This window comes from Crocodylus porosus, unplaced genomic scaffold (genome assembly GCF_001723895.1).
Source record: "Crocodylus porosus isolate Cpor-Errol unplaced genomic scaffold, CroPor_comp1, whole genome shotgun sequence".
Lineage (NCBI taxonomy): Eukaryota > Metazoa > Chordata > Crocodylia > Crocodylidae > Crocodylus > Crocodylus porosus.
This window is the reverse complement of record NW_017728886.1, coordinates 103,165,996-103,193,736: the sequence shown is the minus strand read 5'-3', so window position 1 is coordinate 103,193,736 and position 27,741 is coordinate 103,165,996. Positions and strand designations below refer to the sequence as shown.

Genomic DNA, 27,741 nt, shown 5'->3' with positions numbered 1-27,741 from the left:
GGGTCCTCCTTCCCTTTTTTGAAAATGGGAACCACGTTGGCCCTCTTCCAGTCCTCTGGCACCACACCAGAGCACCACGAGTGCTCGTAAAGCCGTGCCAGGGGTCCTGCAATGACCTCGGCCAATTCCCTCAGTGCTTGGGGTAGAGATTGAAGTGATAGGTGCCATTCTACTTGGCACTTATTTGGCTTCATTGAGAACAGTGTGAATGGTTGGGCTGCACTTTTAAAAAAGGATGTGGAGAATTTGGAGAGGGTCCAGAGGCAGGGGATAAAAAAGATCAAGGGACTGGAAGGTAGATGGTAAGCAGAAAGGTTGAGAGAGCTGGGCATTTTTAGCTTGGAGAAAGGTGATTGAGGTGGGGACATGGTAACTGTCTTCAAATATCTGAAAGGCTGCCATAAAGAAGAGGGCAAACAACTATTTTCTCTTGCTGCAGAGGGCAGGATGTGAAGCAATGGCTTAAAATTGCAGCAAATTGGATTTAAATTAGATCTAAGGAAGAACTTCTGTAATGTTAGTAGGGTGAGGCAGTGAAACAGACTACCCAGGGAAGTTGCTTCCTGGAAGTTTTCAAATGAACATCTGTCCAAACCCAGAGAGCCTATGCAACAGTAATAGTATTTTCAGGTACTGAATTCTGCAAGTTCAGGTTACGTATTGCATTTCCTGTATTTTATAACTTTCTCAGAATTTCTCTTTAAATGTATGTATTTCTAATCAGTACAAAGATGAGTTAAAGGCGGGCTCCCATATGGGTGAATGTATTTTGCTCCAGGGAGTAGCAGAAATCTACAAATACAGATGAACTGTGGAACTTTTCACATGACTAATGATCACTGAATAAAAATGAAATTTGAGGAGTAAAATATCCCTAGAAGTGATTTGAAGACTGTTCTTTGTATACGTAATGAGACTTTTTTTTCTCAGTTGAGGTTTATGATAGTTACGTGGCTTCAGAATACTGTATATGGTAGTGGTTAGTTTAAATAATTTGCAATGCTCTTGTGTTAGTTTTTGCTACTGAGTTACATAGGTGCCTAGTTTCTTAGTCTTTGAAACTTGTTCAATTGTGGATGTAAAAACTGTGAAATCATAATAGAGATGAATGTTTTAAATCTCCCTTTCTTTTTGTTTTCTTTTAAAAAGGAAGGACAAAATCCTACCTTTGGATGCATGTTCATATGTTCCTATCGATTTTGGTGGGAATGTTACATTTGCATATGAGAACATTACTTTGGTTCAGAGAAGTTGAATGAACAGCTTGTGTTAATACAGCATTGATATACTACATTTAAAATTTAATCAACTATCAGGAAATGAAAGACCGTGCTCATACTATCTTGACAAGATTGCATATCCTCTCTATTGCGTTAAAATACTTAAACATTTTAGACGGCAACCTTGTACGGAAAAAAGCATTGAAAGATTGCTATTTTATGTGCAAAGTCAAGCAATGCTCCTAGAGATCAAGATTGTACAACCTGTCACAATTTGCAGTTGTCCATGACACTGTGGGTGTATGGATGTGCCCCCACACAGAAAATAACATGCATCTAGATCTTATTTCTGAAAAATCTGTCACATAATAGGTTTGGTACCTTTTCTTAGCAGTGAAAATAAAATAATATTTGCTGCCCTGCACTGATGTTATTTTATTTGTAATACTGTATTTTAAAAAGAGAATAACTACTTTTCCTAGATGTGTCGTTTGTTGAGGCATGTTTCTGGAACAGAGCCACTTGAAATTACTTGCATACATGCAGAAGACACCTTTCGGGTCACCGGCCCACAGGTATGCTGAGCTATCGTCTGATTATATGTAAATAAAAGTTTGTGAAGTATACCTTTCAGATGTGCCAATCAGTTTACAAAAAACTAGGTGGAATATTTTAGTAGGGAGGCAGCAGATGCACTTTGGGAGATGATCTGGTACAGTGCATATGTCCAGGGCACAGGACGACTGATGTGAGTGCCAGAAAGCCCCTGTTGCCCAATGTACTTTCCCAGCAGGGATTATTAAAGTAGTTTCACAGCTCTTTGAAGTGATTTTAGATTATACCTACTATTTGAGGCTGATTACACAGCTCAGGACTACTGTAGAGCAGAGCTGCCCTCACTGTGTCACCTCTTAATAACCAGGCATCCTTCTCCTTACCAGGTCTGCAGCAAGAAGGCTGTTTGTTCTGAGCCCCTATGCTATCATGCCACTGCTGGATCCATTAGGGTTATCCACTGTAGACTGTTTGCTTGAGTGCTTTGCCCTAAGTATGCCAGCAAGTATGTTGCAGTGGCACAATCACCCAGAGATTTGACTGTTCTGTCTCATTTATACAGGGTGATTTTTTTTTTTTTTCCACCCTTGCATTGTACAGCATCATTGTGAGGCTGATGAATCACAAATGTCATTTTGAAGGCTTCATTGGTACATAGGATTGTCTGACCTTCTGCATATCTGTGACTATAACCTAGAAACATATAAAGAACCTGCATACATACCTAAGTATGAAAATTATGTGCCTGTGTAAAAATGGTATACCTACCATTTCAGAGCCTTAACAATATGGCATTTAATACTACTACTGTACTACTAAGTATATATGTGTGGCTTTATATTTACAAGGCTGACTATTTTTATAAATAGGACCACTAAGTAAATTCTCCTGTAATTCTGCTAAACAACTACAGGTAAACTAAAATATTCTTAAGTGCAACAGTACTGGACCAAGTACTGCAGCTTTACAGGTAGCGGTGTCACACCTACTTATTTGTGCATTCATTCTGTGTGTATATGTATACCTGCCTGCAGATACTTCTAGAAAATAAAAGTACCTTCTTGGAACAATGTATTTATTAGGCATTTAAGTATTAGTAATTTTTTATAAAACCTATATAATCTAGATAACTAGTCTAATTTTGACAGAAAATAAACAAGGGTGAAGGAAAGGAAAATGCTGTATGCTTAGTTTTAGCAGGCAGTAGATCAGTATCCCAAAAGTATCCTTTCATAAGTAATCATTACTTATGAAAATAGTTCACCTTTAAGGGTTATGCAAATTAGTAATAATTTTCAGGATTGAAGATTGGAATTTACAGAACAGACTATTAGTTATTTTCATTTTATATAGCAGAACAATTTGTTGTTGTCTGTGAATGCATAGTTTAATTAGAGCATGTTTTTACTTAAGGCCTTAGAATGGTAGTTATTTTTTACTAAACAGATGTAATATTAACACTTTTATTAAAATACAACCTGGTTTCATGTTTTGCAGCTTGGTATGTAACATATTTTGCAACTTGCTATGTAATATCAATTGCCTGATCTTTCTGTAACGTTAGTTGCTTTCCTGGTGTATTCCTTTTAGATCATTTCTGCTGCAGAAACATTGGCACTACATCCATCTAGTAAGATTGCAAAAGAAAATCTTGATGTATTTTGTGAGGCTTGGGAGTCCCAACTGAGCGACATGTCCATATTGTTAAGAGAAATTAATGATGTGTTCGAGGGGAGAAGAGGTAAGAATGCCATTTAGAAATATCAGAACAGCTTCCAACACAACTGCCTTCCAAGTAGTTTAACTGCAGTGCTAATGTGATCTAGTAAATACCATGTTTTCTTCATACGGATACCAAACTAATAGTCTTTTTTTTAACGTAACAGCTTGGTACCTGCCTGATAACGCATCAATTCAGTATGTTCATTTGTACTCCCATCTACTGTCTGTATAGTTGTTTGCTACATACAACACACGACAGAACTACTGACGTTACAGGCTAAGACAATGGGATTTACAAAGGCTTAAGTATGTTTGTGTCTTTCTGCACTGAAAATAGTTTAATTTGATTTCACTGGGGACTGCTCACAGTGCAGAAAGTTAATCATTTGCTGAGCCTTTGCAGAGATGAACTCTAAGGGCATTTACACTCCTTTTTCGTGCTGTGATGTGCCGAAGATCCAGCATGTCAGAGCAGACTCAATTAATCAAGTCTGTTTGTCATGCGAGCTGATGTGCCTGGTGCTGCGTCGCATACATTAGTATAAACAAAGAAATGCATGTCAGTGCACACCTTCGACGTGTTTTAGTTCTAAAGCACACCATCGCCATTTTCCCAGTGCTGATGTACGTTTTGCTGTTTATACAAATGCATGCGACACAGTGCCTGGCTCTTTCAAAAGCACTTGGTGCTGTGTGTCACATGTCAAAAAATGCCCTAAACGGTGGAGGGGGGTCATTTTAGTTCTTGTCCTTTCCTGTCATGACTTGATGTCAGCTTGAGATACCAATCAAAAGTCTAACAAATCATAAACAGAAAGTTATTTGAATTGTATACCAAGTTTAGTTTCATTGAGTTTAATATGATTGGTCATAATTATTTCAGTGTCGTTTGAAGTGTAGTCTGAGGTTTTTTTAAATATTTTCCAATTCCAACTGGCTTTCTTTTATTATCCACTATTCATGGAAAATAAACATTTATTTATTCTGTACTGTCGGCTTGAATTCTATTCACTTCATAATGTAGTGAATGTAGTTGTTTGATTTTTGAACTGCTATCCTTTCTCCTGGATGGACTGTCTCTCTGATGACTTCACACAATCTTGGAATATTTTCTCTGGTTGGTAAGTTAACTGGTATTTGTACAACATGTAGAATAGAGCCATGAAATTTTAACAACAAATCTGTGTTTATTTTTAGTATATGGTATTCTGCTTTGAAAATTTAAGAAGATATTCTGGTATTTATTTTTATTTACTTTTTTTCTTTTTCAAAAAAGTTTGCCTTCAGTGCAGCATGGCATTTCACTTTTCTGCAGTTAAATGTTTGTTTTATTCTTCAGTTATAATTGCATAGAGGTACAATATGCAACATACTGAATGTCATGTATTTTAAGAAAATTGCTCAGGTTAAATGGTGTGAGGATTTAGTTAAAAATGTAATGCAGGGATTTTACCCTTTTTATATCTAAAAGTTTATATTCTGAACCAGATTAGACACCAGTTTATCACTCATGCATCGTGCCACTAACTAGGATTTTTTCAAGGATAGTTTAAGTATCAAAATAATACTATGAGCACAAGTAAGTGGTGGATAGCACAGTAGTCAGGAATATGAAACTCATGGGTTTGCTTTTTCGCACATTCTTCTTCTTAATTCTGGAGTCCTGTTTTAAAGATTCTGTACTTGTATAGAATGAGGCAACTCTGTGCCCTGGGCAGCGGTGCACCTGACCACCAGCTGTAGTGGTAGCTATTTTTGCATCTCCCTCCCTCTCCAAAGGCAGCAACTAGGGCTGCTGCCCCAGTCACTCCCCTTTATTTACAATACTGTAAAGATGTAACAGTTCCTTGGATCTGAAAGGCCTGATCCTACAAGTTAAGAGCACTCGGCTCCATCTCTGACCTTTGTATAGGAGTTGAGAATAACATTACATTATAGGATTAGTGCCAGACTAGGTGAACTCAGCGTTTAGGTTAATGGAATTAAAGTGTGCTCACCAAAAATATAGTAGGCAAAGTGCTATTGTTGCATTTTGATTCATCGTGAAGGAGATACTTAAGGTGCAAGAATTGTGAGAAGAGTTAACATTAAAAAAAGTCTATGTAGGCAACAATTCCTGATACCTTTGAGACGATTTGTTAGTTGCAGGTGAGTTTTATGGTCAAATGACTCCTTTTTCTTTCTGTTAATAAATGTTATCACCTTTAACACTAAGCACACTTTCTAAAAGTTATTTAAAATTGGAAGTGTTCAAGTGTTACTATGCAGGTAAAATATATTGAATTTTCATGTAGTGATGAAATGTCTCATGGGTAGTACAAAACTTTTATTGCTTTTTATTTTATCATATTTAAAATGTGAGTATAGAACAGTGCTGTTGTACAGCAAAGCATTGACTCAGCACTCATGTAAATAAATGCAGTCCTTGACATGTGGTAGAGGAGGATGTTCCCAACACACCAGGTTAGTTGCAGTTGCTTAGTCTATATTCCTGTTGACTTCAGCTGTAGGTCACTTTCCATTTTCCACAGCAGGGAAGTTATTATGCATATGATACCTGGGAACCTTTCTCCCTACTTTTTAGAGTACCTATGCATGAGGACTCCTTAATATGGTTGCCAGGTTTGAAGTGGAGGAAGGTGATGAATAGCACTGGCTGGCACTGTTAGACACCCAATTCCATGCAGCAGTCTAGGGCTGCACAACAAATATCAACTCTATCAGCTCTACAAGCAAGGGAAATATTTCATTGCAGCACTTAATGAGCATTATGGCTGAGACAGACATGCCTTCCTTCACTGCCTCTTGGGCAGTGCTTCTCTTTCTTAGTGTGGCTCGGTGTTCAGAGGGACATAACTGAGTTTTAAGATTATGACTAACTACTTGTATGTACATATCCTTTTTCAAAAGAGTTTGTTAGAAATGTATTTGGAGACATATGGGCAAATCCTTTATATGAGCTCTATTATGTTTCATTTCATTTGATTTATTGTTTAAAATAATCCGAATCCTTTAGACTCCCCAAAGTGACTTGTTATAAGTAGTCCCCAGCAAATACTGTGAAAGTCACCTTAGTGTGTTCAGCATTATGTTATCTTCTTAGAAGCAAGTTGAAGATGCATGAAAAATGAGGCAAAATAGTTGTTTATTTGACATAAAAATTATGAAGCCTTTAATCAGATAAGCGTTCATATTCAATCAGAATGTAGAGTTTCACAATACTGGATTAACATATGATCTTAATTTCCTTTTCTGAGTTGCACTGCTCATTCTAATACTGAAACTGGTAGTCTTCTTAATCCCATTGTAAAAATGTAATGAGTACTTGATTAGAAACATGACTGAGTCTTCATAATACAAAATACAATTGTAGGGTGATGGTATATTTTCTTAATTTAGAAACTTGCATTTTTAAAGTAATGTAATTTTGTACTGTAACTGTAAAGATCTTACATTGCTGTGGGGAGCATTTTAGAATGAGTATTTAACATCGTAAGAGAGACAAATCTTTGCTGCTGACAAAGACTGAAGGGCATCCAAAATGTGCTGGCTGTGTCCAATAAAGTAATCGTATTCGATACTTGAAAATTGTAGTCGATTCAGAATGTGTCTGTATCTCATCTGTTGATTGGATAAGCAGGTGCACAATTGATTTCGTTAGTGTCTGTTGAAATACCAGCAAGCTTATGCACGTTGCATACTGAGATAAAACTGATCCCAAATTTGGGGAGAGATGATGCCATTCCATTTATTTTAATTAAATTGTGCCATTTTACACATTGGCCATGTTTAGGTCATTGTGCTGAACAGTCTTGTTCTAGACAGCAATGTAACCCGGTCCATACCATGTGAGAATTCCTTGTCTGGCCTGCAAGACTGCCCCTCCCTGTGGGAGGGAGAGCTGGGCTCACTGTGACCATTGTAGTCCCTCAACTGGAGTCACTGGGTGTCTTTCTCATTGAGATAAATAGAGCAAGAGAGCAAAACATTGGCAGTTGCTGAAATTAAGCATAATGCTGCTTGGTTACCTTGCCTCCTTCAATCCTCCTCTGGTCCTGTGCAGAGGAGGAAAGAAGAATTATCTGATAGTTACCCATGCCTTGGCCTTTGATGTAAGAACTGGTAAGATATATCCCTCCTTCCCTTTCCTCCTCTGTTAGTCTTTACCTGTTTGATTTGAGGTTGCAGATTAGATGCTAGGATTTGGGGAGGAGAATAGTGAATGGATATGGTAGGCAAGCATGGGCAATAGACTTAGACTGGGTTAAGATGGAAGAAAGAGGAGTAGGCTTAGGGACTGGGTTGAGGTGGCATGACATGGGACTGGAAAAGGAGGCAAGACTATAACAAGAAAAGATGGTAGAGATGGAAAGAAAATATAAGGAAAACAAAGGCAGAGTTACTAGAAAGTGGGAGAGAAATGAGGAATAGAAGGTGGGAAAAGAGGAAACAATACACCAGAAAAAGAGAAAATTGAATAAAGAAAAAGAGAAAAAAGAACAAAAGGAAGGTAGATAAGTAATATTCTTTTTCCTGTTTTAAGAGAAAGTTAGTTGGATTCTGACATGTTACCTTATTTACATGTATTTAATTCTGTTTATCCATTACCTTCGTGTTATGGATATGGAATCCATGATTAAATTGATCCGGGTGATTTCCTTGTCAAGCATGACTTGTCTCTGGCTTGAATAATTTACCTGTGGAATGTATGACCTTGCATCTAGTGAGTTGATTTAAGAAAAGGGGGGAGGGGGTGGGGAGGGAGTATTCTCAGATACCACCTGCCTGGACAACAGAAACCAAATGCAACATTCTCACTTAAAGATCTTTTAGCTTCCACTGTCTGACAGGCTTGGGAACTCCTTTAACTCTCAGTTTTTTTGACCCTTTAAAGCACTGATAATTGAGTCCCCCTTTTTCCTTCTGTGCCTGTTCCATCTACCAGTGCCCATTTTCTTTCCAGAAACTTTGTGCCCATTTTTGTTAAATGTAGTCAGCAATGAGGCTCTTCACCAAACATGCACATTGGGAAACACCAGAAAAGCAGCAGCAACTTTCCTCTTCTTTCCTGGCAGTTTGGTTTTTACCTCTTTGTGCAATGATTTACTGCTTTAGTTTCAGTCTCGAGTGTTCTTGTGGGCATGTTAAACTTGTCTTGAAGTGACTATCTGCTAGCAAATGTTTTCAGCGTGGCGCACAGCCCCAAGGTAGTCCTACTCAAAACTTCTGAGCTGGTTTTCTTTCCTGGTGTTTTTGTACATGCTTTTCCTATGGTGCTTTGGCCCTTTTTCACCCATGTACTAATGTGCTAATGTTTGGCCCACCAGGGATGTGTATTAGTAACATAGGGGGCCAGAGCTCCTGTTTTTCTAGTAACTGATTTTTTTTATTTTTGTTTCCCACTCCTGATGAAAACACAAACCTTTACAAGGCACACTATGCCAAATATAATACAGGCATTACTATTTTTAGTATGTTCTATAAATATTCTTCTCCAACTACTTTTGGAAGCCAAAATGCCACAAATGTTTATCATTGTGGCCACCTGTCTGAAAGGGTGAAGAAGTCTGTACTATCTACATTTGCATATTCTTCACCAATTGTATTTAAAAGGGAAGCATCAGAGCTTTTCTTCCATTAGTCACATTGCATGGGGAGATTGCAAAAACAATGCATATCTAGCAGTTGGCACTATTATAAAAGGTTGTCAGCCCCAGGAACCATCCAACTCCTTTTTTAGGTTACTCCTAAGAGGCATTAGAACATGTATTTTAAGGTTTGTTCCTTCCTCCCTTCATTCCCCCCCACCAGCTCTTGTGCAATCTTAGAATACCTATGGAACCTAACTTTTCAGGAAATAAAGGAAACAATAATTCTAATAAAAAGTCTATAAAATGAATTTATAAAATTGCTTTTTCTATTGTGTGCGCATGTGTGTGGGGGGCTTATTCAAAGTATAAATTATGCAGTGCAGTAAAAAGTTTTATTAATACTCATTTAGAACAAACTGCAGCACTCTGGAGTGGCTTCACTGCTGTTGAATATTGCAGCCATCCCTAACTTACGTCAACTTATTTGCACTGAACTACCATTATATAATCTACTTATGCTGAGATTTGTGCATTTGTAGACGCATGTGAACTTTTATACTATCATTACTTGTTCAGATTTTGAGACCTTCACTCTTTATCCTCCAGGAGTGGGAATGATGTGATGGTAGCTTTTATAGAAAGAGAATTACTTGCACATAATAACTCTTTGCAGGTACAGATTATCCACCCACCTTGAGAAATTTGGACTTTTATTTTTTACAGATGTTGATTTTATTTATTTAGTATACTTTTTTTGTGGGTCATCTCATTGGGTGTGTCCAGGGTGGTGGGTTTTTTTTTCCTTTTAAGTGTCTCATAGATTCCAGTGCATTTGAGGGTTGCATTGAGTCCAGGGTACTAGAGGCACTGTAAATTCATATGGATTGTAAAGGGAGGGGCTTGGGCTCATCATCCAGTTAGTGCTAAAAATCTAAACAGTAGGGGAGTTACTTGTTTGTCTGTGTCTGGAAACACAAAACAAGGAGTGAAAATCCTGAGTATTCATCAAAATGAAGGAATTGGAGGTGAGTAATTTTCTTTTATAGCATACTGAATTTATAGGAAGATGAGGGTATAACTATAAGCATGATTCCATTAATTAAAACCTGCATACAAATTTTGGTGTAAATGTGTGTGTTGTTCTTAGGAGAGAAGCGTGTGTACCTATCACTGCCCAGACCAGGGGTAAGTTTGTTTGTTTGTTTTTTGTTGTGGGAGGGGTTGTGTTTTTTCTTGGTGTAAAAGTTGCATTACATCAATTTAACTAATTGACTCCCTACCGCTGGCATGTAACGTCTTACATATTGGTGTAGCAACTAATCTGTAAAGATATGAGCAGGAAAACCTTAATAAAGCACACTTTGATTTTGTGGACCTTTGTGAATTACTGTCTTTTATGAATTAGATAATATCTTAGTAGATGGATTTTAAAAAGCCAGGGTAATTAAACTAAATCTAACATGTACTCTTATCACTTAGACCATTCTAACTTGGTTCTAATTAGTTCTAATATTTTGTAATACATTGTCTTTGTAATGAGACACTCTGGGCAAACTATCCTAATAGGACTTTTTACATATAGCAAACAGCAGCACTCAAGCTTTTGGCCCCACAAGCCAGATGAGTAGAGCAGAGCTGGTCTGAGTCTGATCAAGCGCTGTGTGCCAGAATTGGGCCAGCTGCTCAGCACTGCCCCCTCCTACTCCTTGATGCTGAGATTGGGCCCAGGGGGCCTGGCACCACTCCCTGCCTTCCCCAGGCACTGGGATTGGGCCCAGGGGGCCTGGCACTACTCTTGCTCAGCCCTGCATGCTGGGATCAGGCACCCAATCTAGTGTATGGGGCCAGAGGCTCCCCACAAGTCCAGAAATTTGGCAGCAGGGTAGTGGTGCCACTGGCCTCTTGCCACCAGATTTCTGGACCCCTGGGAAACCCTGTGGACTAGATGACACAGCGCTACAGGCCAGGGTTTGAACACCCTGGTATAAATAATCTTTGAAAAATGAAATCATTATCTTAGCTGAGCTGTTTTCCTGGTGGAGAAATACTTGCTCCTGTTCCTACAAAGGCTCTTCTGTCTCAAGTTAAATTAAGCTGTGCTTTCCAGTTCTTGCCTTGTGAAGACCATCTTTCTTGTCTGCCCTTATGAGTAACATGTTGAGAACAAATATCTAAAAATGTATATACATCTTGGTATGTGTTTAACGTAGATATCCAGATACCCCAGTGTGGACTCTTGGGCCACATCTAGACGAGCAGGGGCATGTGGTTTGTGGTGCCACAAACCGCTTGCACTGAATGTTAAAACATACTGTAAATTTGAAGGGTGGTGGCAAAATTGGCTGCTGGGATTTCCCAGTAGCAAAAAACCCTCCTGGAAATGAAAGCAACACAAAGCATAGAAAACAAGTGTGTGCTGACACAAATGGAGGTCAGGCCATTCAGACCAATACTCTGGCTTCTGGCTGGGCCTTCATGCTCTCCCTACTGCTCTAGTACGCCACCAGGTAAGACTGCTGGGGCCAGCATGGGTCCTGTGCTCCAGCCTCCATCTCGCCATGGCTGAAGAGCCAGGAGGAGCTGGGCAAGGTCAGTTTGCCCATTGTTGGACAACTTGTTCTGCAGCAAAGCAGGAGTGTGAGGTGAGACTATTTGTGCTACTGTAGGCGCATGCCCCTGCTCGTCTGAATTCAGCCTTGTTCTTTTTCCTTTAATCCTCAAAAGTAGCACTTTTGTAGGAGTTTTGAAACTAGCAAAATCCCCAGTGAGGATCCAATAAAGGAAATGAAAAAGTTCTCTGAATTAAACATGCACGCACACACCCCATCACTACTACTTAATAAAATCTTTTTCTTTTCTTCTCTTCTTGTACAAAGAAAACACAGGGGTTTTTTAAGCAAAAAGTTTCTGCAGGCAAAATAGCAGCTTTTGGGAAGGTCAGGAAACATTTGGGACTAGTATGTTATGTGCTTATTCTTTTGTTATCCCCCCCCCCACCCCTTTATACTCTTCTCATTCCTGAAAGATGTCACACCCAGGCTATTAAGTTATTGAACTCCAGGGCCAACTTAAAACATACTCATTTGGCACATTAGCATTGCTTTTATATATAATATATAAAATTTTTATATTTATTTTATAATATTTTTATATTATTTTATATTATATAAAATAAAAAAAATAACCTGGTCGTCTATCTATAGATGTAGATAGGTAGACGACCAGGTTATTTATATATTCTCTCTCTATATATATATATATCTATATCTAGACTACCAGGATAGACCGTATTAGTCCAGTTTATTATGAGGAACACCAGTCCCAAGTACATTGACATATTTAATGAAAAGTATTATTAACAGTGATCCTAAAGGAGATAAATTTGTGACTTACTTTATGTAAACATGATAGATACTTAAGTGTCAGTGGGTCACAACCTGATTATAGGGCATAATCTTTAGCATTGTTATTCAGTAGTGTAGTTTATTTACAAGCTTTTGCAAATTATCTTAAGATGACATACCTTTATGAAAAAGACCATGACCTGTCCTGGCATAAAGGCTATGTCAGGAATGACTCCAGCTATAAAACTTTCTTTCAGGCCCCTGCTATACATTATACTTAAGGCATGATTAAACAGTTAATCCCATCTTAAATTTTAACTGAGCCACACATTAAAACAATTAATGGCATCATAAAACAAGGAATAAGTCACAAAGTTATTCCACAAAAAATGTTTAATAACTTTGTGGCTCATTTTTACAATGTCATTCATTAATTGAAGATGTGGTGAGGTCAGATGACAGGCTTCCCAGCTGTGAAGGTACACCTGATGTGACCCTGCAGCTGGGAACATGGTGCATGTTAGATCAGCTGGGAACACTCACAGCTGTGAGAGCACATGGTGTGCCCCAGTAGCTGGGAGCCCAGATCAGCTGACAGGACTCCCAGCTGCAGGAGCTTGTTACTTGCTGATACTGGGGGAGCACAGGATCATGATCCCAAGCTCCCCCTGCACTGGCAGTAAAGTGTGACAAGATTTGATGCATGATCCTATAATCATGCCTCTTGCCATGATTGTAGGAAGTGTGATTGGGTGGATTGTGCATCAGATACTGTCACGGCTTTACCTGCATGTCTGCCAAGGGCCTTAGTTAAGTCACAATTCTGTCCCGTGTCCCTGGACTACGTTGGCCAGAGCGTAGCAGAAGCAATGGTTCACTGAAAACATCTGTAGATCTGACCTATTCTCAAGATGACAAACCTTGCTTTAACCAGAACAGTATTGTAATTTTGTGCCTAAACTTCTATCACCATAGTGTAGATTAACTCAGTAAATAATACGTAGATTAACTCGTAGACAAGAAACATTTTCTTAAACGCTGTTTCTTAGGTAAGTGTTAGTCCATCCGGAGGAGACCCGAGCAGGGTGCGGGGCCCAGGGCAGATCAGCCCATGCAGGGTCCTGCCCCCGCCCCAGTCCCACAGGCCCTGGACCCAAAGAAGCTGCCACCGCTAGTTGGTTTTTGGGGTTTTTTTGGGGGGGCTGGATGCGGAGCTGCCGCTCTGACCAGCTCCACAGGGCCCCCCAAAACGTGAGGCCCTAGGGCAGTTGTCTGAATACAAGCCCTCTTCCCCCTAGGACAGCCGTGAGTCCATCATTCTAACATGTTATATGATATTCTTAAGCAGAGTAACTGCTAAGAATATAATAGTTACTTATTTTCAGTACTTGCATTCTTGAAAAACCTTCACTCAACAGTTTGAATATGTCTCATAATTCAAATATATAGCCCAGATCTATGCATTTATATAGGATTATTTGGAGAAAAATTGCTGTTTAAAGGCAGTGTGTTAAGTTTTGTATCCATGTGTCTAAATGACAGGAGTGTACATATACAATACATTACACGAATTCAGCTTACACAGCATTCAGTATTATCCTTTTTTATGCTTTTTATTGAATCGTTTGGTAGCTGCATTGCTTCTATTTCCAGTACCTATGAAGAATCATAGCAAGTCTCTACAACTGAGATTCCTATAAATGTGCTTTGAACATGCATTCATAAAGTTTATAATAAGCATTTAGAACTTTGGCAAGAGCTACCATGTAATTCAAACAGCAGTGAGTGGCAGATTGTGGGAGGGAATTAATTTCAATAATAATCATGTGCCATTAGTGCCTAGAAACCCCAAGCAAGATTGAGGCTCCATTTGTTCCCACATGCTTTACAAAATGCACGGGGTCAGATTCTGTTAACCTTGCTTACACTGAAATTCATGAATGTTCCATAAATATAAGTAAGATAACTTTGGTTAAGTAAGCAGGGGCCCAAATAACTTGTGATTAAAAAAAGGCCAAGTCCGTGGAAGGAGAGGAGCAGCAGGGCTGTGCTTCAGACTCTTACGCTAATTTCTAGTCACTGCAGTCAGTAAGGAATTGAGCAGTAGAGTCATTATGGTTGCCTTGTGTTTTTTAGGCAGGTGTCAAAAAACTTGTTCCTAGTTCAGCTAGCAAGTTAGTACCTCTCCATGGCTATAAAACCACCCCAGACGAGAAAAGACATTGGTGTGAATTTTAGCAAGTACGACTTAGTAATTACTGTTATTGCTAAGATTACAGGGGCATCATGTTGCTATATGGAGGCGAAAGGGGACGAGATCTGAAGATTGTCATAAGCCTAAAATAATAGGGCTTCATGCTATTGCCATGGGTATAAATCCCACTCCTGTGTACCACAAGGAATTTTGCATAAAAACTCCAAATAGGAAAAACTTCCTGTCGCCTGAACAGAACAATCTGATAAGGGAGCTAGAGCAACTAAAATTGTGTTCTGCAGTGTGCGTTCAAATGGCTTTATATTCATTAGCTAATTAGTACAGTTGCCAGTGCCATTTTTAAAAGCTTTTTTTCTTCAAATTATTTTTGAAACAGAAGCACAATGCAAATCTGAAAGCATTAAAGCCAGTCAAACTTGATGCTGAGGTAAGATGCTTCCTTCTGTTCAGTCCTGAAACTTTTAATTATTTGTTCACATCAGTCTAATGAATGTAATAAGTAAAAAAAAAAAAAAAAAAACAATAAAAGAAGTGTGTCATTTATAGGAACAAGCAAAAATTGCCAAACTTGGAGTAGAACTGCATTTGCTCACTTCGGATATAGACTCGAAGACAGAGAAATGGGAGGACCAGGAAAACGAGATTGTGCGATATGGGCAAAGCATGTCCAGCATGGCCTACTCCATGTACTTATTTACCAGGTAATTACTCTGAATGCAGTAGGGGAAAAAAGTGTTCATAGTGTACAGGGATCAGAGAAACCTTTTGTTTTAGAGAGTGCTGGAACATTTCAGAGGGGTATATAATTAATACTCATCTATGTGCTTCCTAATTTAGTATTCTAACATGATTACTTTATCAATTTATAGTCTGGTTGACTTCTTGGTACTGGATACTGTTTTCTTGACACGCAGTTCTCTTAGATCCTCCTGGGAAAGATTTCTTAAAGGAATATAAAAGTTAAGATTTTTCATAGCCTCTGAGATGCTGAAAGAAGAGCTGGAGGGGGAGTCCTTATCTCCACCAAGGACTTGATCCTGGAGTTTATTTAGTCCTTTCTTTAGCAAACCATTAAGAAGTCAGACCTTCATTTCACAAGGTGTAGTGAGTGTCTCTGTTTTTCTCCTGGAGCTCAGCTGGTGCAAGGAATGTGGAGGTTCAAATACTTTCTCTCCCCAAGGAGACTTGAACCTACATTGCCCAACTTTAATGTAAGTATCCTGCTCACTGGGCAGTGTGGTAAAGTTGTTGAATTCTGCATGCAATATTGCAGTATTCATTGGGTCAGAGAGTGACTAGGCCAGTGACTCACCGGGGTTCCATTCCCTGCTCCAGTAAATATTTGGGTATTTCATACCAAGTAGAACAGGCTCAGGAGGTCTGGTATGGCCTATTGACCTAATAAGGAGGGCACTCTTCTGGAAGGTGAGAGAGATACTGGTTCAGTTCCTCTCAGCTAAAAGAGGAGTAAAAACATGGGTGTCCCACCTCCCACATGAACTGGTACCTACCAAATGCACGATTTCATAGATTTCACAGAAATCGTGTAATTGGCAGTTTCCCACGAAATAGCCAGTTCCCTGTGAAAAAGCACGGGGAACTAGCCATGTTCAAAAAGCTGTTTCCCGGAAGGGTGGGTAGCTAGCTTTTCACTTGGGGAACTGTTTAATTGCCACACTTTAAGCTGTTTGTCTACTCAGTATAAATCACCCTCCCTCCTTGAAGAGAGTGATAATTACTGAATTAACAAGCCAGGCAGCTCCAGCTAGGGCTTTCAATCAATGCCTGGAAGGGATAGGACTTGTGGTGCCCCTCAGCCAATCAGAGGCATGAGGTGAGGTGGGGGGTGCTCTGCTCCCCACCCTCCAGGGATTCCTCCCTTCTAAATCACCTGTTCAACTTTCTCTCTGCTTGAGCCAGGATCACATCCAGTTGATATGCAAGGCCCTGTCATTGCAGGAATCAAAGCAAATGCACTCAACTTTCCCTACCCATTTTTTTTTTTTCAGAGACCCTTCTTACAAGAAGCTGTAGGAAGTAGGGGTGCACAGATGGAGATTTTTGGAACCAATACCAATAGCTGATATTTAATGAGGTGTATCAGCCATTACCGATCCAATTTCTGATGCAGTTGCCTCCAGCTGGTAAGTCTGGTGTGGTGGGAGGGGGGAAGGAAGGGGCATGGGGAGCAGATCAGTGCCCCCCACAGTGAGGGTGGGAGCAGGGGCAGGCACTGCCCTGGGGGTGGGGCCACGGCTCGTGGGAGAGGAGAGGGCGGCTCCTGCCACAGCTTGCATCAGGGGAGGGCAATGGGGGGGGAGGGGAGGGGCGCACGGTGTGTGCCCACCAGATCTGTGCTGCATGGTGGGCTGCAGCCAGGACTGCGTAGGCCTCTCTTTGGCAGGGGCTGGGCTCAACATGGGTGCCAGCAGTGCTGGGAGGATGCTGCATCCACACAAGTTTTGCTGCCACTCCACCCCCAGTGGTGCTGGGGCTGTGCCGGGCACCTGGCGGTGGCAGCACTGGGAGCAGAGTGGCAGTAAAATGTGTGCTGGATGCTGCATCCCAGCGCCACTGGCACCCACTCCGAGCCCAGTCCCTGCTGAGAAGAGCCCCGCACAGCCCTAGCTGCTGCCCACACCACCCCACCCCACGCAGATCTGGGGGAGGGGGGACATGATTCCCCCTGGTGCCATCCCAGGTGCAAGCAGCAGCAAGAGCTGCCTCCCTTCCCCCCCACGAGCCGAGGCTCTGGCTATCCCCCTGCTTCACTGTGGGGGCATTTATCAGCCTCCTCACCACTCCCCTTCCTTCCCCCTTCCCCTTCCACCACAACAGACTTAACAGCTGGAGGCAGTTCTCCAAGTTGCCAGCTGCGCTTCTCACCACCTAAGTGCTGTGGTGTGGCTGTGCACATCACGGGCATTTATTGGCCAAATTATTGGCTGATATCCAACACAGCCAGTTTTTTCTTTATATCAGTCTGAATTATTTGTACCCATCTAAATCAGACGGATGTATCAGTGCACCTCTAGTAGGAAGGCAATCTACAGCAGTTATTTCCTGGTTCTAAAAGTGAAAGGTGATCACTCTTGGACCTAAGAAAGTTAACTCTGCATATTTGCAAGCTCAACTTTACAGTGGTTACACTAGCAACAACCATTCCATCTTTGCAGCAAGAGAATGGATTATATCACTTAATTTAAAGGATGTCATTTCCATAATTGTATGACGTTCACACAGACAGTGGCTTCATGGTCTGGGGGGCAGGACCATTACAGCTATGTAGTCCTCCTTTTGGGTGTCTCCAAGGTTCTTCACAAAGGTCATCTCAGTGGACCTGTGCATGACTGCATCTCCAGAGGCAAGGAAGCACAGTTTCTCCCTCTGTATAGCCTTCCTTTGGTGTTTTCAGGGCCATGGCAAACAATGCCATCTCCATTTCTTAAGTAAACCAACAGTAGGGTACCAATCTTGCACAAACAAGAGTTATTACATTGTATTTCTATTCATCACAGAAAGATAAAAAATGTGGTTCTTCATTCAGTGTTTGCAGAATGGGTTATCTGAGAATAAACTTATTTGCAGCTAAAGCTGCTGTTAGAATAAGGTTGGGGACATCACCATCTGCAGGAGGGGCTTCACTAGATGTATCAAGTTTTGCAGTTAATGCTACTTGAGCTGTCCCTCAAGGAAAAGTCCATTATTCCATGTATCCTAGACTAGCTTTAAGGATTCATCCAAAGTTTTCGTTAAAGATTTTCTATTCTACCTCAGTCTGCAGAACACTCTGCCAGTCTCTTCCCAAAGGACCATTCTTCTCAGGCAAAAGATTCCTTGCACTTGCTCATTGTGGAAGGGTTTTTAGCTTATTAGTTACACAGGGCTGACCCTCTCTAAGTCCCCACAGCTCTTTTTAGAAGCAACAGAAATATCTAAAAACAAGACGGTTTCAGCTGAGAAGTTATCTTATTGGATCTTAAGCCATGTAAAGCTGTGTTACTAGTCATTTGAGCTCAAGCTGCACCCAGAGCCCTATCTGCACTGGCTCCATAAATGGTCTCTGCAAAGCAACCACATGGGATCCAGTCCATACCTTCACCAAACATCTTGGAATCATAGAAAAGTAGGATTGGAAGAATCTCAGGAGGCCTTCTAGGCTGACTTGTTGCTCAGGGCAGGATCAGCCCTACCAAAAGCATTCTAGACAAATGTGTCTAGCTGCTTCTTTAACTTCAGGAGCAACCCTCATGCCCAACCGCCATGAATGGTGATGAGCAAAAGCCAGAAGCATGAGATAACCAAACACTGCAAACAAGTTCATGTATCACATACCTTGACTAAAGAGTCAGAGCTCCCTTTTCATACTATGCCCCACATAAATCTATCCTAGCTTTCTTAATCTTCTTTCATAATGAAGCTGGTTGTGGAATTCTGCTTCGTTCTCCTGCTTCTGAGCACGGTCCTCCAATTTCCACCTCCTATGGGCTGAAGAGCTCTTCTCATGGTCTCTGAGTGGTATTCTAGGAGGTCTCTGGGGTATGTGTGGAAGGAGGGAAATTCCTAGGCTTTCTAGCTTTTGCTTTTCACAGCATACTGAAGCTGTGTTGGAGGCTTCAGGAAGTGGTATTGTATTTGCAACTGTTTTCCAGTCGTTATTCAAAATAAATATCCTTAGGCAACTCTCAGACCCACTGTTAGGACACTGCTGTAGAATCACCCATAAGTGAGACTCTGAATGTGGAGTTATCCAGAAGAGAAAAGGAAGTTACCCTAACTGAACTTCTTTAACATGAATTGTCCACATACATATCAGAAGCCTGCATTCAGTCCTCTTTGCAGTTGAGCTCTACAAGGCTTTGCAGTTGAGAGGAGCAGAAAGAGCACGCTGCCCTTTATCCCTTTGGTGGGCTGTGCCGGGGAGTACTAGGGGTTAGGGCAGAGCACACATTAACATGCTGCTAAGGCAAAAAAACTGACGTCGGGCATGCAGGGACTGAGCCTGTTCAGAAGCAAGAATGTGCATATGGGCAATACATCTTGATTAACTCCAGTTACTGGTAAGTAACTTCCTTTTTTCCTTCATTAAAATCTTAATATAGCTATATTCCAGCAGTCACAGTAGCAAAAGCTACAATTAAGGGCTTTTATAACAATTTTTCATTTTGTGCATAAGCATCTCAGCACAGAATTGATTGCTTCAGCTGGGGTGTTGTAGGAGAAAAGGCTTCTCTGCCATTTAAATATTGAAACCACTTTTTTAACATCTTAAGGTTCTGCTTGCTGATAAAAATACAAACAAAAATCCTTCCAAACTTTACACTCTAAAGGGTATTTAAATATAATTTCCCTTTTCAAGTGGTGGTGGGAAGTATTGGGGGTGGACTGAAAAACATTGAAACATTTGGAACAAGCAGAAATCAACTAGACTATCAAAAACATAAATGTTGTGCTCTATTTATGATGTTGGCTGAATGTGTTGTTTAACTATATAACAGTTACAGTCCTAATTTGTTCATTGTTTCCACTATATCACGTATCGGTTATCTGCATATTGGTTAAGTGCATAGAAAATTTTATGCTCCACTGTCTCCTTCGTAGTGTAATTATACTCTGCTTTGCTATGTTAAAAAAGGTGGAGAAGTACCTCTCAAAGGGAAACTGTTAAAAACCTTGAAAATGAGGAGATCTAGTCATTCTCAGGGTTGTTCTATCCTGTCACTTGCAAGGTTTCTATAAACAGTCTTAACATTGAGTACTAGAAGCTGTGAAAATGCACCCTCAGCAAGTTTGCAGATGACACTAAGCTGGGGGGAGCAGTAGATACGCTAGAGGGTAGGGCTAGGATTCAGAGTGACCTAGACAAATTGGGCTAAAAGGAATCTCATGAGGTTCAACAAGGACAAGTGCAAAATCTTGCACTTAGGATGGAATGATCCCATGCACCAGTACAGGCTGGGGCAGACTGGCTGGGCAGCAGCTCTGTAGAAAAGGGCCTGGGGATTACAGCAGACAATAAGCTGAATATAAGCCAGCAGTGTGCCCTTGTTACCAAGAAGGCTAAAGGCATACTAGGCTACATTTGGTAGGTGTGTTGCCAGCAGGTCCAGGAAAGTGATTGTTTTCCTATATTCAGCACTGGTGAGGCCACATCTGGAGTATTGTGTTCAGTTTTGGGCACCCCACTACAGAAAAGATGTGGACAAATCAGAGAGAGTCCAGCGGAGGGCAACAAAAATGGTGGGTGCTGGGGCACATGACTTAAGAGGACAGGCTGAGGGAACTGGGCTTATACTATAGAGAAGAGAAGACTGAGGGGGGACTTAATAGCAGCCTTCAACCATCTGAAGGGAGGTTCAAAAGAGGATGGAGCTAGACTGTTCTCAGTGGTGACAGATGATGGAGCTAGGAGCAATGATCTCAAGTTGCAGCAAGGGAAGGTTAGGGTAGATATTAGGAAGAATTTTTACTAGGAGGGTAGTAAAACACTGGAGCAGGCTACCCAGAGAGGTGGTGGAATCTCCATCCTTGGAAGTTTTCAAGACCTGACTAGGCAAAGTTTTGACTGGGATGATCTAGTTGGGGATGGTCCTGCTTTGCGCTGGGGGTTGGACTAGATGACCTCCCGAGTTCCCTTCCAACCGTAACTCTCTATGATTCTATGAAAATGAGTGGAGATTTGAGATGGTTAATAACACAGCATTGACAGGGTGGTGTACTTAATGAGCACTGTTTGCATTGGATTTGGACAAGTGCTTATTCTGTGTAAGAGCATCACTGTTTGACAGTCCCAAGGCCATGGAGTTGTATGGAGTTCACTGTCCAATGTTAATATTATGAAAATTGTAACTTTTGCTTTCTCCGACCTTTTTTTGTTTAAATATTTAACTCAAATGTTGCATTAATGTATATGTTATATATTTAAGATAATATTTACTTGAAGCAAATAACCAGATTGACTCTATGTAATAGCTAATTTTGGCAAAGTTTTAATAGGAGGAAATATTTAATATAATATGTAATATTTGAAAATGACAAGTCCTCTACGGCCCTTGATCTACATACATGCATTTCATACAGGGCCAGACATGCTGGCATAATTTCATCTGCTACTTAATCTTATGTATCTGTTGTTACTTTCAGAGGAGAAGGGCTGCTGAAAACTACTCAGGATTTATTTCATCAAGCAGAGGTGAGAAAATAGGAGTTAGTGAATTGTCTGAGATGCTATCAGTGATCGGTTTGTAATTACACTACTTAACATCAAAATTGTAGAGCAATTTAAAGTTATGTAACTGAAATGTATATTATTAAAAGTTCACAGAGACTGTAAAGCAGTATTTTTCTTGAATACCAACGTTCTTGGGCACTTTTACACATGCCCCAGAGGTTGCGGGGGGGGGGGGGGGTTGTGCTTTAATTAGAATGGCTCCAAGAGCCACTCTAGTAAGCACCAGTGTCTCGTGTATCAGCATCCCCGCACTTCAAAATGGTGGCTGTGGCGCTTGAACTAAAGCTCATTCAAGCTTTAGTTCAAGTGTCCCTGCTGCCATTTTGAAGCATGGGGATGTTGATACACAAGGCGCAGGAGGCTGCTGGAGCGTGGTAATTACCACGCTCCAGCAGACTGTTAATCAAGTTTGCTCCTACGCATTGTAATTGCACTATGTCAGAGCAGGCTCCATGCTCATGTACAGGCACCCCTTGTGTTCAGATATTAGCTGGGAGGGTCTACTACTAAAATATTAATACAGTGTTCATAAAACATTGACATTCTAAAATGAAAAAAATGAGTTGACAGTGTGTCAGATTTAGTACAAATGAGGTTGCCAATGAATTCTTGTTCGTTACAATTAATAGATTTATTAAAACCATCTTCTTTATAACTCTGCCTTTACTTGCAGGGAGGCAGGGACAAAGAAAATGATGGGTGGGGTGAGAGAAGCTCGTTCAAGGACCCTGCCTTCTCTCTGCAAGCTCAAGCATAGGCTTCTGCTGCGTGCTGCTCAGTTGAGTCGGGACATAGCTTAGTCATGTTCTGTCCTGCCCTAAATAGTTGCATTTGCTGTCTTTTGATGCAGGAGGAGGGAAGCAGAAGAGTTTAAATATTAGAAAGAAAAGATGAGAAACCAAGCAAGGGAAGATTTTTGGGATGGGGGGCTGCAGCATCAAGAATAATATATGGGGACAAGGAAAATAGGTGTCCATCATCACATTTTTGCAGAGGGCTGCAGCACAAAAAGAGTTGGGAACCGCTGAGTTAAAAAGACATTGCTCTTTGTGTATGCTCTGAATCATCAGAGAGCTTTTAAAATGTATCAGTGAATGTCAATTTGAAACCTACCCTGTCATTGCAAAACTCACTACAGAATGCAAGCCAATGTGTATAATTTTACACATTACTAAAGTGTCAGAAATTTTCCCTGTCTTTTTATTTTCTAGCATTTTGCTTCCCATATGTCTTCTGCTAAGTAGTACTCTGTTCTTGAAACTGTCACTGCATTTGTAAAAATAACTCTTTTATTTTTGTTCCACTTTGTTCCAGATTTTTGCTACAGAGGCCACAAAGCTTGTTTCAACTCTCCATGCCTTTTCTAATCAGGTAATACATGACCCGTAATCATTTGCTTCCTCACATTATTACTTGTGCTTGCTTAGAAGCCTATGGTCATTTTATCTCTGACATGTAGGTGATTTTCTTTGTGATGCTGAATGGCTCTAATGTCCTGAACTGTATTTCAGCTAGAAGATGATGACAAGCCTTTGCTTCTGTTGGAGATTGACAGGCTAATACCTGTATGCCAGCAGCTCCAGATAACAGCTAAAACCACTGTTCAGGGAAAAAATGCTACTTTTATAAAGGTAAAATTTTTTTAAAAAATATTTCAGTATTCTAGGGAAAGCAGCCAAGCCTTATTCTGAAATCCCGTTACTTGCCTGTTTCAGCTCTTGTTTCTGAGTGGAAAAAGAACTTGGGATCTAACAGGTGTCTGGTATAGGGTATTTTTTCTTGTATCATAAAACAGCCACAAGTACTGACAACATTGCAGAGTTTTCTGAAGCAAGGCAAAGTTTTATAATTTCTTTCTCCCACTGTTGCCTCAGTTTTGCTCTGTTGTAGCCAGGAGGAAGAAGGAGGTGGGAGTTACTCCCACTTCTCTTTCCTGACTAGACTATTTTGCTTAAATTTTAGATCTGAATAGCCAGGATATCCAGGCAGAGACTAGTAATTTCTCCTCTTGAAGAGAACCATTTTGTCCATTGGCTCCAGAGACTTGTCCTAGTTGTTAACAGGAGAGGAATTTCTTTAGAAATGGGTCATCACTGCTTGCCTCCGTTTTCCCTGTGATTACTTGGCACCATCCTTCTGCTAGGCTTTTCCTCTCCAACAGTGAAAGCCTTCACTGAAACTCAGATTTGCTTCTCTAAGAAAATGATAAGGTGGGAGCGAGAGAAGCTGAATATGTTGCCTCCTTTGCCCAGATTCAGAATTGGCTCTCATTCTAGCTAATGACGGTCAGTCATTGGCATAGCTGCATTTGTGTTAACCAGGGGTGTCAAACATACAGCCAGCAGGGCTCATTGCCATGAGTGCTGGAGCTCCTGCAGCAGCAGTGTTAATCCCTCCGGCTGCTGGAGCTGCTATTTGGGCATGGCTCTGGAACGCAGGGAGTTATCACTGTTAAAATCAGGCTTTTTAGTTGCCCCAGCGTAGATCAACTCAGGGGAAAAGGGGGCAGGGAGAGCAGCAGTGGCATTAACTCCCGGGGTTTCAGACCTGCACTGGAGTAGCAGCTTCAACAGCTATGGGCAATACTGCTGCTCATGAGTTGTCCAGCCCATGGAAAATTCTGCAGTCCAGATTTGGCCCTTATGACCCAAATGAGTTTGACATCCCTGCTGTAAACCGTAAGTGTGGACTCTGGAGATTTGCACTGATGAAACTTAGCCCTGCTAAAAACTGCAATGAACTCCACTCATAGATTGTGGTTCTTTTGTACTCTGGAGATTTGCAGTGGCCTAGTTATGTATTTATGCTGCCAAATTTACAGTGCAGTGAGGGTCTTAGAAAGCCAGGTGCTACTGAAGGAAAAATATATTTGGCCATTTTTTCTGAAACTCTTTCTTTTTGAGGCTTGAGTGCACCTCACCCTATAGACTTTTAGGAGTATTTGCCTGACAGCTTGCACAGAAGCCTGACTCAGCCTTTGCCAGCAGTTCTTAAGTAAACAGTGACAAATCATTTTGTTAAGGATAAGTTTTCCCATAGTCCTCATCAGTTTAATTTGCAAGACTTAGACATATTCCATAGGAAGAGGATAATTAATAAATTGCTTTCCCTTAATTCTTCTTCCTGTAACCTGGGATATGGGTACTTGAATGGGTTAGACCACTGATAAAAGGGACAGAAATCAGATCTACAGATTGACTTTTATTTATTGTACCCAGAGCATAAGCCATATACTTAACATTTTTCTGTCTGGCTGCCAGGGACAGTGAAGTGCCATTCTCGCCCACGCTCTTACTAAGAAGATCTGACACGGGGAAGGATGACATACACTGGCAGCAGATCCCTAATCTAGGTTCCTGTGTTTTCCCATTTAGCTTCCAGGCAACCCTCTGTACTGTAATGTCCTGCATACAGGGTGCCCTGAAATGAGAAGCACACCTTGTTTTTTGGAAGGCAGAATGAAGAAAATAAGGTCTTTCCTTATAACGAGTCACTGAGTAGCAGCTAGGGAGCTGAGCTTGCTTGTTCACTGCTCTGGTCCCTGTGGTTCACACACACATTTCACTTTCATGCTTGCCCAACAAGCAGCAGAAGCTGCTGTTACTGTATTGTCATGGTTCTCTGACCTTTGGAAACCAGTTCAGACAAGTTTTCCTGTAGTCTAGGGAGACAGCCATTAATAAAGATAGACTGTCCTTATGAAACTGCCATTTCTAAGTGGGAAAAAGACTTTTCTTTTCCCTTGTTGGTCTGCAGTATCCCCTTCTCAACTCTTACCTGTTCAGTCTTACTTCACCATCACAAAGCCATCCTCACTGACACAAATCTAGCATCAGATATTCTAATGTTCTGCTGCGAAAACAAATACATGGTTACTGTGTCCACCATGTAAGGCTACATCTGTCGGTCATCTAAGTCTGCAAACACTGCCAGGGCAGCAACACTTTCTACTGGCAAATGCGGAGAAGGGGCTGTGTCACTTTGTGAGAGGAATGGGAAGTGCTGCTCTGCTCATCTGCACCATTTGAGGCCTGCTCTTCATCCCATGGTGATTACTTGCTCTTAACCTGAAGGTTTTTTCCTCAGGGACCTTTGATACTATTTCCTGTCTCCTGCTTTTCATAATGTTCTGTCTTGTGAAGGGCTTATTTTGAGTCAGACACTCGTACACAGTTCTCCTGGTTTCAGGATGCATTATTCACCCAGACGAAGCAAGGCATCTGTCACTTGCTTAAATCCAGAACCAGGAAGGAGAGGAAGATATCAGAGCAACACCCTTTGTCATGGGTTGGACCTCTGATTTGAGTACCTTTTAAACTCTTGGCATTATGTTTCATCCACTGGATCATCCAGCAGGATCCTCATTTTACCTGCTCCCTCCCACTGAAAGCCTTGTGGGTCCTTTGCATCCCACAAGGACTGAGTGGACTCCAGGATCAAGTTCCAAAACTTTCCAGCCTTGTGGGCTCTGTGGAAGTTTAGGTTCATTTGCAAACGGAGGTTGGCGAAATTTGTCAGTTAGTCCACCTTTATGGCTGGGAATGGACTTGCATATCTTCATTTATAGGATACTTATTTCTGTATCACCACAAGGTTCTTGGATGAATGTTTTGTATCTGTTTATCATGGGGAAAGACCATTACCTCTGGACAGTCAACCTTTCTGGCAACCTGAGAGTCTTTTCCGAGGGTCTTTCAGCAATGACAGCATATCTGAGAAAGCAGGGGACTATTTTTTTTCCCCAGTCTAGACAACTGACTCATAAAAGTGGCTGCTGCAGTAGAGGTTCCTGAGAAACTTCAAGTCAAACTGCAATATTTCCAGATTCTGGGCCCAATTACCAGGGAGGACTATACTGCAGTTGCTCGGGGCTGCAGGGGGGCAGTCAGGTAGGCTAAGGTGGAGATGGAACCGGGACTGGCTTCCTGGATCAAGGACAACAATATGTCCTTTTTTAAAAACACAGGGGGCAAAAAGAAGGTTCCAGGTAATGTGGGGCCCCTGCAGGACACGCTAGGAAATTTGGTCGTCACACCAGACGACAAAGCCAGCATATTTAACGATTTCTTTGCCTCCATTTTTCTGAGCAGGGACTGGAAAAGCCACCCCCCCGCTGGGTCCCCCTTAGACCCCAGGGGAGGCGCACCTAGGCCAAGGGTCAGGGAGGATCTAGTCAGGGCACTTCTGGAGGGACTGGATGTATTCAAATCAGCTGGTCCAGGCAATCTACACCCCCGAGTACTGAGGGAATTGGCTGAGGTCATTGCAGGACCCCTGGCACGGCTTTACGAGCAGTCATGGTGCTCGGGTGTGGTGCCAGAGGACTGGAAGAGAGCCAATGTGGTTCCCATCTTCAAAAAGGGAGGAAGGAGGACGCGGGAAACTATAGGCCAGTTGGTCTTATCTCAATCCTGGGCAAGCTTTTTGAGAAAATTATTCTGGCACATGCCCACGAGGGGCCAGCGGGGGAGTTTATGCTTCGGGGCAATCAATGCGGGTTCATTAGCAGCAGGACCTGTCAGACCAACCTGGTGGCCTTCTACAACCAGATCACCAAATCCTTAGATGCAGGGGTAGCAGTGGGCATAGTCTTCCTGGACTTTCAGAAGGCCTTCGACACCGTCTCCCACCCCGTTCTCATTAAGAAACTGGGGGACTGTGGTGTCAGCACCCACACAGTCAATTGGGTCACCGACTGGCTGGAGGGCCGCACCCAGAGAGTGGTGGTGGACTGGTCATTTTCAGCATGGAGGGATGTGGGCAGTGGGGTCCCCCAGGGCTCGGTCCTCAGGCCCGCACTGTTCAACATCTTCATCAGTGACTTGGACGAGGGGTAAAAAGCACCCTGTTCAAATTTGCTGAC

General features: G+C 41.5%; 1 protein-coding gene across 1 annotated transcript in view; it reads left to right on the top strand.

Annotated features, from left to right (window-relative positions):
• Positions 1-27,741, top strand: part of CTNNAL1 (catenin alpha like 1) — a 125,514-nt gene that overhangs the window by 93,428 nt on the left and 4,345 nt on the right. The window contains 8 exon segments of the mRNA XM_019540136.1: positions 1,703-1,795; positions 3,366-3,516; positions 10,236-10,273; positions 15,024-15,074; positions 15,194-15,348; positions 21,791-21,839; positions 23,193-23,249; positions 23,390-23,509. Coding sequence (XP_019395681.1) covers positions 1,703-1,795; positions 3,366-3,516; positions 10,236-10,273; positions 15,024-15,074; positions 15,194-15,348; positions 21,791-21,839; positions 23,193-23,249; positions 23,390-23,509 — 714 coding nt within the window.